The 17,213-nt window shown below is 21.0% G+C and overlaps 1 protein-coding gene across 2 annotated transcripts in view; it reads right to left on the bottom strand.

The window, feature by feature from the left end:
* Positions 1-1,026: 1,026 nt before the first annotated feature.
* LOC122510220 overlaps positions 1,027-17,213 on the bottom strand; it is a 39,211-nt gene continuing 23,024 nt past the window's right edge. Inside the window, exons 3-15 of one of the 2 annotated variants that reach the window (XM_043624691.1) lie at positions 15,021-15,217; positions 14,595-14,736; positions 14,393-14,489; positions 13,746-13,940; positions 13,400-13,552; positions 10,517-10,793; positions 9,999-10,259; positions 9,597-9,798; positions 6,979-7,166; positions 6,605-6,897; positions 3,761-4,054; positions 2,032-2,214; positions 1,027-1,576 (exon numbers count right to left, since the gene is read on the bottom strand). In XM_043624691.1, coding sequence (XP_043480626.1) covers positions 1,418-1,576; positions 2,032-2,214; positions 3,761-4,054; positions 6,605-6,897; positions 6,979-7,166; positions 9,597-9,798; positions 9,999-10,259; positions 10,517-10,793; positions 13,400-13,552; positions 13,746-13,940; positions 14,393-14,489; positions 14,595-14,736; positions 15,021-15,217 — 2,641 coding nt within the window. In that variant the 3' untranslated portion in view covers positions 1,027-1,417. The remainder of the gene's footprint in view (positions 1,577-2,031; positions 2,215-3,760; positions 4,055-6,604; positions 6,898-6,978; positions 7,167-9,596; positions 9,799-9,998; positions 10,260-10,516; positions 10,794-13,399; positions 13,553-13,745; positions 13,941-14,392; positions 14,490-14,594; positions 14,737-15,020; positions 15,218-17,213) is intronic. The other variant, XM_043624692.1, reaches the window with a different exon arrangement.

The raw sequence follows: 17,213 nt of genomic DNA, 5'->3' as shown, positions 1-17,213 counted from the left end.
TATCTCTAATATTAAAATTTCTGTCTTGAAAATTAAGTGTTTTATAAATTTAATTAATATTAATTGAATACAAATTTAATTAATTTTTTTCTAAAATGTAATTGATAATTAATATTAATAGTAACCTTTTGTTAGTTAATATCAATATTAATTTTATTTGATTAATATTAATATTAATTTTACTTTATTAATATTAATTGAATGCAAATTTAATTGATTTTTTCTAAATAAAATTGAAAAATTGTTATTATTATATTGTGATAATTAATATTAATAGTAACTTGTTTTTTAGTTAATATTAATATTAATTTTATTTGATTTATATTAATATTAATTTTATTGAATTAATATTAATATTAATTTTATTGAATTAATATTAATTAAACACAAATTTATTTAATTTTGTTTTAAATAAAATTAAAAAATTGTAATTCTTATTTTGTGATAATTAATATTAATTTTATTGAATTAATATTGTTATTAACAATATTTAAATAATATTAATATTAACTGAATATAAATTTAATAAAATTTTTTTTTAAATTGAAAGGAAAATATACAAATATTATATTGTGAAAGATTTAATTATTTTAGCGATTGTTATTCTCTTTTATTTAGTTTTAAGTTATTTCGTTTCGTTTTTATTTTTTGAAAAAGATACTTGACCGAATTATCTCCGCGTAATTTTCATATTTATTTTTATTTTTAATCACAAGTACGTCCTATATAATTAAATGCAATAGAAAAAATTTAATTGTGCTTTGTTTTAATTATAGATTTTGTGTCCAGCTCAGCTGAATTAAGTTTGTGTGTTTAAAACAATTTCATAAATTTTTACATTTAAGTACTTTTCATTTTTTTTTAATGTAACATCATTTTTTGCGTTACTTCTGTAAAAAAAATTCTTTTAATATTTTCTGTTTTTTTTGTTTGATAAATACATATGTTTTTTTTGGTATTTTTCATTTTTTAAATACATTTTTTGCAAATGTTCCATTCGTTTGCTGCTTTTTTTGTGTTTTGAGTACTTGTTAAATTTTTTTAAAATACTTTTCATATTTTTTGAACACTTTTCATATTTTTGAATATGTTTCACATTTTTGAGTATGCGTCACATTTTTTCTAGTGTTTTTTATTTTGAACATAAATTTTCAGTGGGTTCAATGGGTTTATAGTTCATTGAGTAGTTGTTGGGAATTATTATTTTGAATTAAATAAATTTTTTTCCCCTAATTTTCGTCTCTTTTTTAAAGAACTCAAGTATTAAACCCACTTTTAGTTTTATAGAATTTTTTAATTGTGGTGTAATTTTTTTTTAATTTGATTAAATAGACATTTCATGATCCATACAAATGGAAAAGCCGTCTTCTATCATTGAGGCCAGAACGTCAACCATGACGGATATCATTGTATTGGGCTAAGGACTCGGTTTATCCATTCCTATTAAATCTTCAAAGAGACTATTTCTACTTTCCAGTCTTTCTTCAATTGTTTGAATGGCGAATCTTAATGTAGCTGCTGCTAAATTTCCCACCGTCCAATGCCTGTCCATTAATATTCTACTCACTGTGTCCAACTGAAAGGAAATTTAGAAACGTTTATTTATGTTCTTTTATTTTTCAATTCTTCTTCTAATTTTAAATAATGATTCGAAAATTTAATTATTTTTTCTCAATTCGAAAAATAGTTTACTAAATTTTTTACTTCTAAATTATTTTTTTCTGAATTCGAAAAATTGTAAATTAAATTTTTGACTTTTTAACTATTTTTTCTCAATTCGAAAAATAATAAATTTGCGACTTCTAAATTATTTTTTTTTCAATTCGAAAAATAAGTACTACTTTTTTGGATTTAATTATTTTAAATAGGAGAAAGTTGATTACTTTCATTTAATTAATTAATTAATTTTATTGTAGACTTTACTGGACTTATTTGTGATTTTTCTTTTTTAGTCGGAAGCGGATATTTTGATATTTGGATTTTTGCAGTCGAAAGTGGGCAAAATTTGAGATTATAAATTGAGAAAAATACCTTTGATAAACTTTGATGACCGGAAGTGTAGTATATTAATTTCGGAACACCCGCCAAAGAGGCAGCGAGCCATTGAATTACCAGTTTCAATTGAGGATCACCTTTCAAATGAGATCCACATCCCCAATTACCAGTGGCTACTGATAATAAGCCACCTCCAAGAGGGCTATTTTCCCTCGGCATCTAAAAAACGAATTTTTTCTATATTCTTTTTACTGGTTACGGTATTTTTCTATTTTATCAATAATCGTCACTATCATATTTATTTTATACATTTAAATATTTAAAATGACTTAAGTTTTTCTAGTTTTTTTTTGTAGAATTATAAATTATTATTTATTTAATTATTATTTTTTTTCTATTTTCTTTGCAAGAGATTTTTACAAAATTAAAAATAATAAAAGCATTTTTTGTTTTATTTAAATATTTTGTTAGAAATTGTCGAAAATAAAATCTTGAAAGAAAATTAACTATGTAAAGAAAAGTAGATAAGTAAATAAATTAAATTAATTGGAGAATGAAAGCAAAATACCTACATTTTGAACTTCTTTTTACTGCAGTTAAAAATATATTTCTCATTCATTTTCCAATTCATTTTAATTTATTTTGTTTTCATATTTATTTTCTTTTTTATTGTTCGTGTCGTTAATTTGTTTTGAATTAAAATTATTTTGAGTATGAAAGAAAAATACAGTTTTTTAACTTCATTTTACTTTGTGTTGAAACTGCTTTTTTCTTTTGTTCTAAAATTAAAAAAAAAAAATTTCTAGTGAATAAATATTTTGGATAAAATAAATCAAAATTTATTGGAGAATTGAATGAAATATATGCATTTTTAACTGATACAAAAAGTTAGAAATATATTTTTCCTTCATTCTCCAATTTATTCCAATTTATTTTATTTACAAATTATTCTAAATAATAATTCTAAAAATAAATTCTAAAAAATAATTATAATAAATAATTATGTTTTATACTTTTTAATTATTTTTTAAATTTTAGTTTACATAGTTAATTAATTAATTTTTTTACTTATTTTATTTATTTATTAACAGGACAAGCCGTTAATTTGTTTTGAAATTTGTTTCGAAGATTTTATTTTCTAAAATTTTAAACAAGTATTTTAAACAATTTTTTTTCTACATAGTAAATAAATAAAGAAATAAATAAAAATAAATTGGAGAAGGAAAAATACATATAAACTTTGGTAAAAAGAATTTAGAAGATAAAGTTAAAAATTCCCATGTTGGGAAAACCAAATCAAGAAGCACAATAGAACGAGAGACAGGTTTACAGTAATAGATTAGAAAAAATTATTTCAAGAAAGTTACAGTAAAAGTGTAAGGGAATTGTTATTAAATTGGATTCAATTTTCGTGTGTATTATTTTTTTTAAAAGTTATTTCGGTTAATTTTGTTTTCGGAAAAGTTTTTTCTGCGCATTTTTACATTAAAACTCGATAGTTATTGAAGATAGCAGATTTTCAGCGAAAGCGTAGTCAGTTTGCAATTTTAGATATTAAAGAATATTTATATCCTACAAAAAACATTCCTTGGGGAAAAATTTACTTCTACTGTAAAAAGAAAATTTTTTTTATTAATATTCAATTAATAAAAGGAAAAATATTTTAATTTCTGTTAGATTAGTTTTGCATATTAAGCCGAAATTAAAAGTTTAGTATCCTGAATTTCGATTTTCTTTTTTTTTTTTTTTTTTAATGGCGCAGCACCTGAAAATTTTCCGATGGTGCATCATTTAATAGATTCCGTTTGATATTTCCCACGAAGCTTGCGAAACATTCTAATAATTTAGAATTAGTCTCGACTTGAATTATATCCGGTTTGGATGATGGCAGAGAAATTGTTGTCTCTTCATCGATTAGTGTCTGGAATACTTGTGACGTAAAATTTATCGCCCAAAGTTGTTTTCTTCTTTGCGAAAAATTTTCTTCTTCTATTTTCGTTGTCGAATCATCCTCGCACATTGTGTCCTCGTAACAAGATGCTTCTTCAAAATCTAAATCCTGCGTAACGTTTTACGCGAATTCACTTTTGCTTTCTTTTTTTTCTTTAATTTTTTTCAATTAGTTCACAGTAGAGAGAGGAAATTGTTTATTAACAGAAAAAAAAAATTATGACTGCTTCTTCAAGTTTGTGTGAGTTGTGGATCGAAAAAAATTTTTTTTAACAGTAAATAATTAATTATTAATTTATTTGATAATTAATGTGAGTTATTAAATAATTCTGTAATTTATTTAATAATTATATCAGGGACCACAGACTGTCAACTTTCCATCTTCTTTTACCTTTTTAAAATTTTGGCACCTATTTCAACTGTTGCATTATTTTTTACTTATTTTTTTCTTCACCTATTTTAAATAATTTGTTTTAATTAATTAAAACCATTTTCTAAATTTTTTGACAATAACTGAATTCTTCCCAGGAATTTAATTAAAATTTTTAAAAATAATTGAATTATTTAGATAAATTTTATTAAAATAATTGTTTTATTAAAAATAATTGTATTTTTTCGAGAAAATCTATTAAAATTATATTGATAATAATTGATTTTTTTTGAAGAATTTTTTTAACGGTTTTGAAAATAATTGAATACCTGCGAAGAATTTTGTTATTTGGGAAAAAATTGAATTCTTGTCAATAATTTAATTACAATTTTTGGAAATAAGTGGATTCTTTCGAGAAATTGTAGTATTTAAGAAAGAAATTGAATTTCCTGCCAAATATTTAATTAAAAATTTTGAAAATAATTGAATATTCTTTCGAGAAAATCTATTAAAATTTTATCTATTGAAAATAATTGAATTCTTGCTAAAAATTATATTAACAATTTTGAATTTAATTGAATTCCTGGGAAGTATTTTGTTATTTACGAAAAAATTTGCATTCTTGACAAGAATTTTATTACAATTATAATTGTATTGAAACTAATTTAATTTTTGCGAAAAATTTTATGTAAATTTTTGAAAATAATTTAATTTTTTTGTAGAATTTTATTGCAAAATTTTCAAATTAATTAAATTCCCACTAAGAATATTATTAAAATTTTTGAAAATAATTTAATTCTTGCGGAGAATTTTATAAAAATTTTTGAAAATAATTCAATTCTTGACAAGAATAATTGTATTAAAATTTTTGAAAATAATTGAATTTTTTTGAAAATTTTTTATAATAATTAAATTATTTCGTAGAATTTTATTGAAATCTTTGAAAATAATTAAATTTTTGACAGAAATTGTATTAAAATATTTTAAAATAATTGAATTTCAGTGAAGAATTTTGTTTTTTTCTACAATAATTGAATTCCTTTGAAGAATTTTGTTATTTATGAAAATAATTTAATTTTTGTGAGGAATTTTATAAAAAATTTTGAGAATAATTGAATTCTTTCGAGAAATTCTATTATAATTGTATTAAAACTAATTTAATTTTTGCCAAGAATTTTTTGAAAATTTTTAGAATAATTGAATTTTTGCGAAGAATTATATGAAAATTTTTGAAAATAATTGAATTTTATTATTTATGGAAATTATTTAATTCTTGTGATGAATAATATTTAACAAAATAATAATAAATTTCTTTTTTAATTGTATTTATTTATTATAATTTTTTCCCTTTTTGTCACTTATTTATTTAGAAAATAATTCACTTTTTTTCTATTTTAAGGAAAAAAGATACTGTGATCCCTGTTATATAACTAATTTAACAATTGTATAATTTATTTATTAATGATATAATTTTTTTAATAGTTATATAATTTATTTGATAATTACATAATTTAATTTATATAATTAGATAATTAATTTAATATTTATGTTTAACAGTAATTTGAGATAAAATCGAAAAATTTATTTTTTGATTCACGGATAATAGATTTTACCTGGAACAGCGATAACTTTCTCTAGAATAGCGAAAGTCTTAACTAAAACAACTAAAAATTTTGCTAATGTAGTGAAATTTATAGCTGCTATAGGCAAACATTTTTTTCGTGTTTAATAAAAATATGTATAGTTTTTTGCAAAAAAATTATTTGTTAGTAGTAACAAGTTACACTTTTTTAAATTTATTTTTCGATCCAAACTTGTGCACTTTTATTGAGTAAAAAAAAAAGAAAAATTTTTACCGACTGGTTTTCTGTCTCTCATTCCATTTAAAGTTGTGTGTTTGTAAAATGTAAGTTAGTCTCCGTGTACAAATATTTATTTTAATTTAATTTGGACAAAATTTCAAAGAAATATATTTCTTCATGATAAAATTTACAAATATTGCTCTTGATGCTATAGTTAAAATATTCAAAATAATAATTATGTATTAAATAAACTAAATATTAAAAAGAAATATTAAATCAGAAAAAACAAATTGAAAGTTTTGTGGCTACCATGTAAATATTAATTTTCAACAAATATTTATATATACTTTCGAGTAAAAATCTAATAAAAAATTGAATTTAATTTCAAAATATAATGGAATGACCGAATTTATTTTTGTATTTAGAGAATTTTTGGAGAAATTAATTAGTTGAGTTAATTATTCTTAATATTGTCTGCGTCACTTACAGATTGTTGTCGTTTGTTTTTTTGTCGAGCGAGTTCTAAACTCAAACTTCTCACAGCCAATGCTAATTTATGCCTTTGATGAGCATCAGTGGAATCGATAAGTGGTTGTGGTTCGCCCTCCTGAACAGGAACGCCGGCAAAAGATTCACTCAATGCCCTCTTGAGAAGAGATCCCGCAAATCTCACAACCGCTTGATCTCTTGGATCCATTTCTCGATTCTCATCAGCCTCTCCCGGCTCCTCTAACCATTTTGATAATTGCTCATAAACCTCTTCCAATTCTGAGCAAAAATCTAAAGGCAAAAAAAAAAAGATTTAGAATTTTCTCTAAATTGTAAAAAATTTAAAAAATATGTTTTTTCTTTTCAATTTACCTGAACTGTATTCGGTGCTAAAACTATATCTACTGCTGGCGCTACTATCTTTTTTCTGAAACATGGCCGGTTGACTTTGTCGAAATCTTCCCAACCATTTTTGTTCAGCTTCGAGGGACACTTTCAAAAATTCCTCATCCACTGTCTCGTCCCTGAGGACAAAACCTCTCGATCCACCTCTTCTGAGTCTGAGAAATAACAATTTATTTTTATTTTCTGTTAACTGTACATTTTTTAATTATTATACTATTTAATTCTTTTTTACGATTTCCAACTATTTGGAAACTTTTTTTTTTAATTGAGACACTGAAACCTACCTTTTTCTATATTTCAAAATTTGCATTACTTCAAATTTAATTAAATTCAATTTGAATTCATAGATAAAATTTAAAAAAAATATTCCCAAAAATTTTTATAAAATTCTTATACTGAAAAAAGATTTATTTGTTCCAAATAACCGATTACTTGTCTATTGTCAAATAAATATTTATTTGAATCAAATAATTTTTTAGTTGAGTCAACTAAATTGTATTTAAATCAATAATTTCAGTATTTGTAAAATAAATACAATTTAATTGACTCAAATAAAATTTATTTCATTCAAGTAAATATTTCATTGATAAGTGAAGTAATCGGTTATATGAATCAGTTTGATTCAATCAAAAAAATTTTTTTCAGTGTGGAAAGAAATCTATAAAATTTATTCAAACGATTCAATTATTAAAAAATTATGGACAAAATTTAATAAAGTTCTTTCCAAGAATTCAATTATTTTCAATAAAATTTTTAAAAAATTCTTGTAAGAATTTAGTTATTTAAAAAAATTTTAATCAAATTCGTTGCAGGAATTCAATTTTAATAGATTTCCTCGAAAGAATTCAATTACCTATTTTCAAAATTTTTAATAAAATTATTGTCCAGAATTGAATTATTTTCCAAAATTTTTAATAAAATTTTTGTTAAGAATTCAATTACTTTTATAAATAATACAATTTTTCGCTGGAATTTAATTATTTTCATAAATAATAAAATTCTCAAAAATTCAATTATTTTCAAAAATTTTCAAAAAATTATTCGCAGAAACTAATTTTTATTTTCAAAAAATTTCCATAAAATGCTTCGAAAGATTTTAATTATTTTTCATACAATTTTAATAAAATTAGTCTAAAGAATTCAATTATTCTAAAAAATTTTCATATATAAATCTCCGCAAGAATTGAATTATTTTCGAAAATAATAAAATTCTTAGCAAGAATTCAATTATTTTTAAAAATTTTAATAAAATTCCAAGCAAGAATTTAATAACTTTCAAAAATTTTAATAAAATTCCTAGCAAGAATTTAATTACTTTCAAAAATTTTAATAAAATTCCTAGCAAGAATTTAATTATTTTCAAAAATTTTTAATAAAATTATTCCTGTCAAGAATTTAATTATTTTCAAAAATTTCAATAAAATTCTACGAGATAATTAAATTATTTAAAAAATTTTCCAAAAAATTTAATTACTTTTAATACAATTTTAATAAAATTACTCTAAAGAATTCAATTTTTTAAAAATTTTCATAAAATTCTCCGCAAGAATTGAAATTATTTTCGAAAAGAAGGAAATTCTTCTCCAGAATTCAATTATTTTTAAAAATTTTAATAAAATTCTTGTCAAGTATTCAATATTATTTTCAACAATTTTTAAAAAAATTCTTCGGATTTCAATTATTTTAAAAAAACATTAATAAAATTCTTCGTAAAAAATTATTTAAAAAATTGTTTAAGTATTCAATTAATTTTAACAATTTTTAATAAAATTCTTCGCAGGAATTCAATTATTTCTAAAAAACATTAATCAAATTCTTCGTAGAAAATTAGTTTAAAAAATTGTTAGGAATTTAATTATTTTCAATATCTCTACAATTTAATTAAAATTTTCCAAAAGAATTCAATTTAAAAAAATTTTTTTTAATACAGTTCTTCGTAAGAATTCAATATTTTTATAAGTTATAAATTATTTTCGGAAAATTCAATTATTTTCAGTACAATTTTAATTAAATTCCTCTTACCAAATTCAATTTTTCTCGAAATAATTGAATTCGTGTTTAAAAATGTTATTTTTTTAATAATTTTTGTCTATTATTTTCATAAAAAATAAAAGTTTTCCAGAAATTCAGTAAATAATTAATTAAATTTAATTATAATTATTTTTAATACAATTTCCAATGAATTCTTTGAGAAATGCAATTATCCTTTAAAATTTTATTAAAATTCTCCGGAAGAATTCAATTATTTAAAAAATTTTTGATAAAGTTCCTTTTATAAGAATTCAATTTTTAAAAATATTCAATTATTCAATATTTATTTTTCTATTTAAATAATTTTATTTAAAGATTTTAACAAAAAAATGTTTGAATTTTGGACAAATTACAATTGTAATTTTTAGAAATATAGTTAAATTTCAAAAATGCTTTACATTGAAATAATTTAAAATATTTTAATACCTGTGGAAAAAATGGGTATTTAAATATTTATTTTAAAAAAATTATTCTGTTTTTGAATATAACTTAATATTTAAATTATGATTATAATTTGAGAAACAATTTCAATTTGTAAAGTTAAAAAAGCCTACTTAATGTTCTGATCTCCCACGTGGCTACCAGTGACACTAATTCCAACTGCATAGCTACTTTCGGTGGAAGAATTATTGGAAGATGTACAAGTAGCCGAGCTTTCTCGTTTTAAAGCTTCCTTAAGTCTTTGAGCAAATGTTCCTTTTCTCTCCGAGGAATCCATCTGAGTGAAGCGTTTGAATAATTTCTGTTCATCGTCTTCTGTTTAACAACAAAAAATTTTCCTTTACTATCAGAAAAATAATCAGATATTTTGGACCTTTTTTTTATTATTGATAGGTATTTATTATTTTTTTCATAAATATTAATTAGAAGCGAATAGAGTACATAAATCTGTTGCAGTTGAAATATTTTTTTCTCGCTGCAAGATTCGAAAATTAAGAAAGAAAACATTTAAGTACCTGCATCTTCGTCTATTGTGTCCTTAGCACTATGAAAACTGTCAGTACTTTGACTATTACAACTACTGTAAACTGACATTTGGCCTATTGATTTTCGTGTGACTGGTAAAATTTCTCCACTCGATCCTAAAACTATAAAGCGATTTTTTCTATTCGGACAATTTAGTGTTGCATTTGTTAGGCCAGGATTCGATGCTCCATTTCCTCGTGTTCTAATTTCTTTCGTGCCCTCACAGGTTTCATTGAAAATCGTCTCATTTGCTGCAAAAAAAATTATCCCATCAGTTTGCACATTTAGAATTAGCGTCTAAACTATTTTTTGTCATGTTAACTATTTAGAAGAACATTCTAATTAATATAACGATTGGTTATTAATTGAGTATAGACTATTTTCGAAAATTCGAGTATGAAATTGACTATAAACTATTTTTGAAAAATTCGAGTATGAAATTGACTATAAACTATTTTTGAAAATGTTTTGAGAATAAATAGAGAGAATTTTGAATATTGAACCGTACTTTGACTTCCGGTACTATTTACAGTTGGCGGTTTTAATTCCTGATCGATTTCCGGTGGTGTACTGCTAAAACTTTCTCCAATTGGCGATAATCTTCGGGCACTTAAACTTGCTTCAGAATCGGATTCAGTGCGCACTGGGTCCGTGGGACTACTTGGAATATGTCTTTGTCGAAATCCCAAAAGAGATTTGTTCATTTCTCGTAAAATATTGTCTTCTTCGAATTGACTAATTGGTAGGTGAGAATAATCTTCCGCATCCATGCAGCATACCGTTACCTTGGTTCGAAAATTTTTGATTTACAATTTAAAATTTCTTTGAAAAATAAATCTTCTTTTCCTTCTTTAAAAATCTTTGTATAGTTTCATAGTTTTGCTGCAGATATCAAATTGAGACAGGGTTGCCACATGTCAGGGAAATTAGAATTGGTCAGAGAAATCAGGGAAAAGTCAGGGGTTTTTAGTAAAAGTATGAGAAAAAATTAAATTTTTTAAATTCATAAGAAAACTCTGAATTTTGATGTTTTTTTGTATAAACTATGAAATGACTACAAATTCTAATACAAAACCTTCAATTTTTTCTATTTCTCACAATAATTTCTCACAATAATTAATTGAATTTTACAAGAATTGCGTTTACAATTCTCATAAATAGATCAACTTCAAAAGGTTTTAATTTAAAATTTTACAAAATTTCAGTTTTGAATGAATTTCATTAGAAATTATAATGAAGTTAGATTTTTCAAAAATTTTAATAATTCAAATTCATTCATTTTTCAATATATATTTAATTAATTATTAAAAATAATAGATTTATAGAAGAATTTTAATTAAAAATACTTTTTAAAAAATTGAATTTAGGAAAAGTTACAAATGATTGGAGAAATTCAATTATTTTCAAAAGTAATAAAATTTTTCAAAGCAATTCAATTATGTTCAAAATTTTTTTAAATATCTCTTCAAAATTTCAAGTATTTTTATAAATAGCAAAAATTTCACAGTAATTCAATTATATTTACAATTTCTTATAAATTTCTTCTCAATAATTCAATTATTTTCATAAACAACATTTTTTACATGGATTCAATTATTTTCGTAAATAATAAAACTCATCGCAGAATTTCAAATATTTTTAATAAAATTTTAATTTCAATTCTGAAATTAGTTGGATTTTCAATTTGTATTTAATATTATTTCCAAAATTTTAACGCAATTCTACGAAAGAAATCAATTATCTTGATAAATATCAAATTTCATTATAGAAATTCAATTGTTTTCAATAATTTTAATAAAAATCTTTGCAAAATTTAATTATTCTCATAAATGATAATATTAATCACAAGAATAAAATTATTTTCAAGAGTAATAAAATTCTTTTCAGAAATTCAATTATTTTCAAAAATTAAAAAAAATTCTCATCATGATTTTAATTATTTTTATAAACAACAAAATTCTTCGCTGAAATTCAATTATTTAAAAAAATTTTAATAAAATTCTACGCAAACATTCAATTATTTTCATAAATAATAAAAATTTTTCAGTTTTTTAATTATTTACAAATTTTTTTTATAAATTTCTTCGCAATAATTCTATTATTTTTATAAATAAGAAAACTGTTCTCAGGAATTTAATTATTTTCATAAATAATATAATTCATAGCAGGATTTTAATTATTTTTAATACAATTTTAATCAAATTTCTCAAATTGATAATAAAATTTTTGTCAAAAATTCAATTATTTTCAATGCAAGTTTAATAGATTTTCTCTAAAAAAATTCAATTATTTTCAAAATTTTTAATAAAATTTTTGTCAAGAATTCAATTATTTATAATGCAATTTTAATAGATTTTCTTTAAAAAATTCAATTATTTTCAAAATTTTTAATAAATTTTTTGCGAAGAATTAAAATATTTTTGAAAATTTTAGTCAAATTCTTGGCAGAAATTAAATTATTTTAAAAAATTGTAATAAAATTTAAATAAAATTCTTCGTAAGAATTAAATTATTTTCATAAATAAAAAAATCCTTTTTAGGAATTCAATTATTGTGGGAAATATTAAGTTTCTTTGCTAGAATTAAATTAGTTTTCAAAAATTTTAATAAAATTCTTGGCATGAATTTAATTATTAATTATTTGCATAAACTTCAATAAAATTCTACGAAGTAATTCAATTATTTTAAAAATCATCAAAGAATTCTTTTGATTAATTCAATTTAAATTTCTTCGCAATAATTTAATTATTTTTATAAATAATAAAATTGTTCTCAGGAATTAAATTATTTTCATTAATAATAAAATTCATAGCACGATTTTAATTATTTTTGATATACAATTTTAATCAAATTTTTCGAAAAAAGTAATTATCTTAAAAATTTTATTGAAATTCGTTAGAAGAATTCAATTACTTAAAAATTTGTTGATAAAATTCTTTATAAGAATTCAATTTTAACAAACATTGAATTATTCAATATTTTATAATTATTCAATTATTTTATTTTGAATTTAAATAATTGAATTATTGCAACGAATTTTTTATTACATATTTTTTAAATGATTGAATTCTTTTGAGAAATTTTTCTACTTGTAAAAATAATTGAATTCTTGTGAAGTATTTTATTAGGATTTTTGTAAATAATTAAATTTTTTTTGAAAAATTTTATGGTAATTTAAATTATTATAAGGCATGAAGATATCGATCACTCGGAGTGATTGACTTCTTATCATGTTTTACAATAAAATTTTGTCTGGAAATCAGGGAAAAGTCTGGGAAAAACAAAAATAAACATTTGTGGTAACCCTGGCTAAAAAATTGTGTTAAGAGAAGAAAAAATTTTTTGAAATTCGATTAAATTTATTTTAAGAAAAGGCAAAAAAAAAACTTACGGTACACGGTTGAGAAATAGCTTCAAAAGAAGTTCTGTTTCTGGGATCATTTATGCGGGAAAAATGTCTTGCTCCCTCTACTATCAAAACTTCGTTGTCTTCTAAGGCCTCGACAGATAGCATTGCAGAAAGTAGTTCAGGATGTGTGCATAACTGGAAAATTTTAATTAAATAAAAACATTTATTGTACTTATCATCAATCAGTACATTATTTATTAAAAGAGGTTTTTTTTATTTTCGAAATGTTAATATTTTTCTTTATTGTTGTTATTTTGTTCGATAAAATCAATTAGATTGGAAATATTTTTCATTAATAGTTAAAATAAAAAATTGTATACTTACTTACATATATAGTTTCTTGTGAAAATTGTTCTTCTAAAACTCCACCACCTAATCTCGAACTTGAAAAACAAACGTGCAAAACCTTTGTTTCTGCTTCTATTCGATCTAAGCGACCTTCATGTCGAATAGATAAAGGACAAAGAGGTACACTACACTCTAGCCAGTCTTCAATTGTTAACCATTGTTTGGACGTCATTACCTATTTTTATCAGAAAGAAAAAAATTATTATTTAAATTATAAATTTTAATCTAAATTAACAAATAAATTATTTAAATAATAATTTAATTATATTTATTATATTTTAATTTATTTATTAATATTTTAAGTACCAACGGGCTTAGTTTTATTATTTTAGCCACTTTACTTGATTATTAATATTTTTTTATTTTTGTCCATAATTTACAATTTTTCGAAAATTTTGAATCAAAATTTTTGTTAGAATTCTACTTTTGCTTTAAAGTTTCCAAGATTTTTACTAAATTAAAAATAAAAAAAGTAAAAATTAGTAAAATTTACTTCGGAATTGGTAAAAAATAATATTAAAATTAATTTTTTTCGCTTTGATACTAAGTGAATAAAAAAATAAATACAATTTTAATATAAATTTTAATATTAAAATTACTTTAGTAATTATAATTTAATATTCATACCTGTCTTGATATTGTGATTTTTCCCTCTAACGCGTTTTCCTTCTCTAGATAATCGAAATAATTGAATATACATCGTAATTTAGCTTTCTGCGAGTTTCTGAAAAATTATTTAATGATGAAAAATTGCAATTATTATTTTTTACCGGAAAAATTTATCTATTTTATTTTAATTTATTCTCATCATAAAATGAGAAGAACTTACAAATGTAAATTTCGAAAAAAATGGGTGAAATTAAAGTCCCTGAGTGTGGGATGAGTCTTTGCTGTTCGTTTTGGATAAGTTGAGAAAAAAGCATTCGCTATCAATGATGATACAAAGCCATAATTATAATCTACAGTGTCACCTGAAAAATAACAATAATATAATTTAAAAAATAAATTTTAAATATTTTTTCCGAATCGCTGTAAGTTATAGAATGAAAAAATAGCAAATAAAAAAAAATAAAAATTCAAAAGTAAATTAAAACTATGAAAGTAAAACTAAAAAATAAAAATTAATATTAAAATTAAAAAATAAAATTAAACTAAAAAAATAAAAATTACAAATTAAAATTAAAATTTAATTAAAGAAATAAAAAAATATTCATAGAATGAACAAATTACAGAAAAAAAAATTAAAACGATTTACCTTGTTGTTGTAAACTGAAATGTAAACCCAACGGTGGTTTACATGATCTCAGAGCTTTTGCTCTTTCAACGATTTTTGGTATTGTCTTTAAAAACACTTGTTTTCGTTCTGCGGCTGTGAGATCGTCCTCTAAAAATCGTTCAAAAGCGTCGAATAAATCGGAATCGTGATTATCCTCATCAGGATCGAGACTGATGCTAAAAATAAAATTTCAAAGTTAATAAAAAATAGTTTTTTTTTTTCATTTAAATTTCAAACAAAGTCTGTAAACATATACTTGTCAGCAGGAGGTGAATTTTAATACCAATATTTTATTCTCTAAAATTCCTCAAAAATTCTCTGCCACAACGCACGTCTTACGGAAATAGAATACATTTTAATTTTTGACACAAATTTCATCAAAAAAAAAAATCTAAGACACGTTTTGAAATTCTTAGAACATTCAAAATCAAATTCCTAAAAATTATGCTACTTTTCAACATTTTTTCTTTTTTTCATTTTTAAAAATTGTTATTACAAGAGGAGCCGAATTTGAAAATATTTATTTACTAATATTTAAATTAAAAGAGGAATTAAACTGTCGTTCAAAATTTACGTCCCTTAATTTTTTAAAGTTCAAATGAACGACATTTTATTCCTATTTAAATAAATAATTAATTTGGTATTGTTTATGGAATATAAATAATTGAATACTGAGAAAACAATATGTTTGTATCAAACAAAATTATCTTTGTTATAAATTATTTTTATTTAAACATAATTATTTTGTTTCAATATTTAATTCAATAAAAATTTAATTAATTTAATTATTAAAATTTATTAATTCAATAAACTTCAATTATAAAATATGATAATATACTTTTCTGGTGGCTACTTATTTTTGAATTAAAAAAAATTTTTCTCAGTGAATTGGTATTGTTTATTAAATATAAATTATTGAATTGGTAATGTTTTTTGAATATAAATAATTGAATTAAATAACTAAATATATAAATAAATTTAATTCAATAAATATTAAATATAATAGAAATAATAATAATTAATAAATAATTTATATATTGTTATTTATTTATTTATATAAATAAATAAACCAATAAATAATTTAATTTTGTTTTGTATTTAAATTTTATTATAATAATTTTGCGATTGCGTATTAAAATATAATTTATAAAGTTCAATTTTTTTTTATTTTTTTATACAAAATTAATTTAAAAAAAAAATTCAAATTAATTTTTAAATCATTTTTAATTTTCAATTTTTAATAATTTAATAATTTAATAATTTAATAATTTATAAAGTTCCAAAAATTTACAAAGTTCAAATTTAATTTAAAATTTGTATTTTATTTTTAATGCAAACTGCAACTATTTTTGAGAATTTTTTATATTGAAAAAATATTTCTTTCATTTTAACGTTAAAATAGTTGATAAGACACGTTTTGAAATTTTTAGAATATATATTTGAAATCATATTCTTAAAAGTGATTTATTTTTGAAAATTTTTGTTTGTTATTGTATGTTGCATATCGTATAATAATTAAAATTTTCAATAAACAATTTTAAAATTTTTTAAAAAGTTAAAATAATTTTAATTTTTTTAAAATCGATTTTTTGTAAATAGAAAGTTTAGTAATATTTTTTTAATAACGTAAATAGTAGTAATAGTAATAATAACAATTGAATTAATAATAATAATTATTATTATTATGGAAATAGAGCAGTGTGATAATAATTAATAAATTATTGTTGAATAATAATTATTTATTATTATTATTATTATTATTATTATTATTATTATTATTATTATTATTATTATTATTATTTAATTATTTATCAATATTAAATAGTTATTATTATTAATTTATTATTGATTATTTACTATTATTATTTTTTTTATTTTGTTAAAAATAACACATGACAATCGTTTAAAAATAACAATAGCTCCTAAAAATAGCAGTAAAGACGAACTAAATTTGATGTTTAGGATAAATTTTTATCGGAATTTTAATATGATAAACGTTTTTGGGTCAAATTGAGAATTTTGAGAAACAAGGCAAATGTCAAAGTATGTTTGGAAACACGCGTCCAGTAGTGATTTATTTTTAATTCAATTATAGCGTGGACAGTGTTATATAGAAAGCGAAATAGACACTGCGGCTATATAGTGAGATCAGAGTCTGAATATAACTGGCTA

This window comes from Leptopilina heterotoma, unplaced genomic scaffold, assembly GCF_015476425.1.
Source record: "Leptopilina heterotoma isolate Lh14 unplaced genomic scaffold, ASM1547642v1 Lhet_68, whole genome shotgun sequence".
Taxonomy (NCBI): Eukaryota; Metazoa; Arthropoda; class Insecta; order Hymenoptera; family Figitidae; genus Leptopilina; species Leptopilina heterotoma.
The sequence above is the reverse complement of the archived record's forward strand: the minus strand, read 5'-3'. Positions and strand labels throughout refer to the sequence as shown.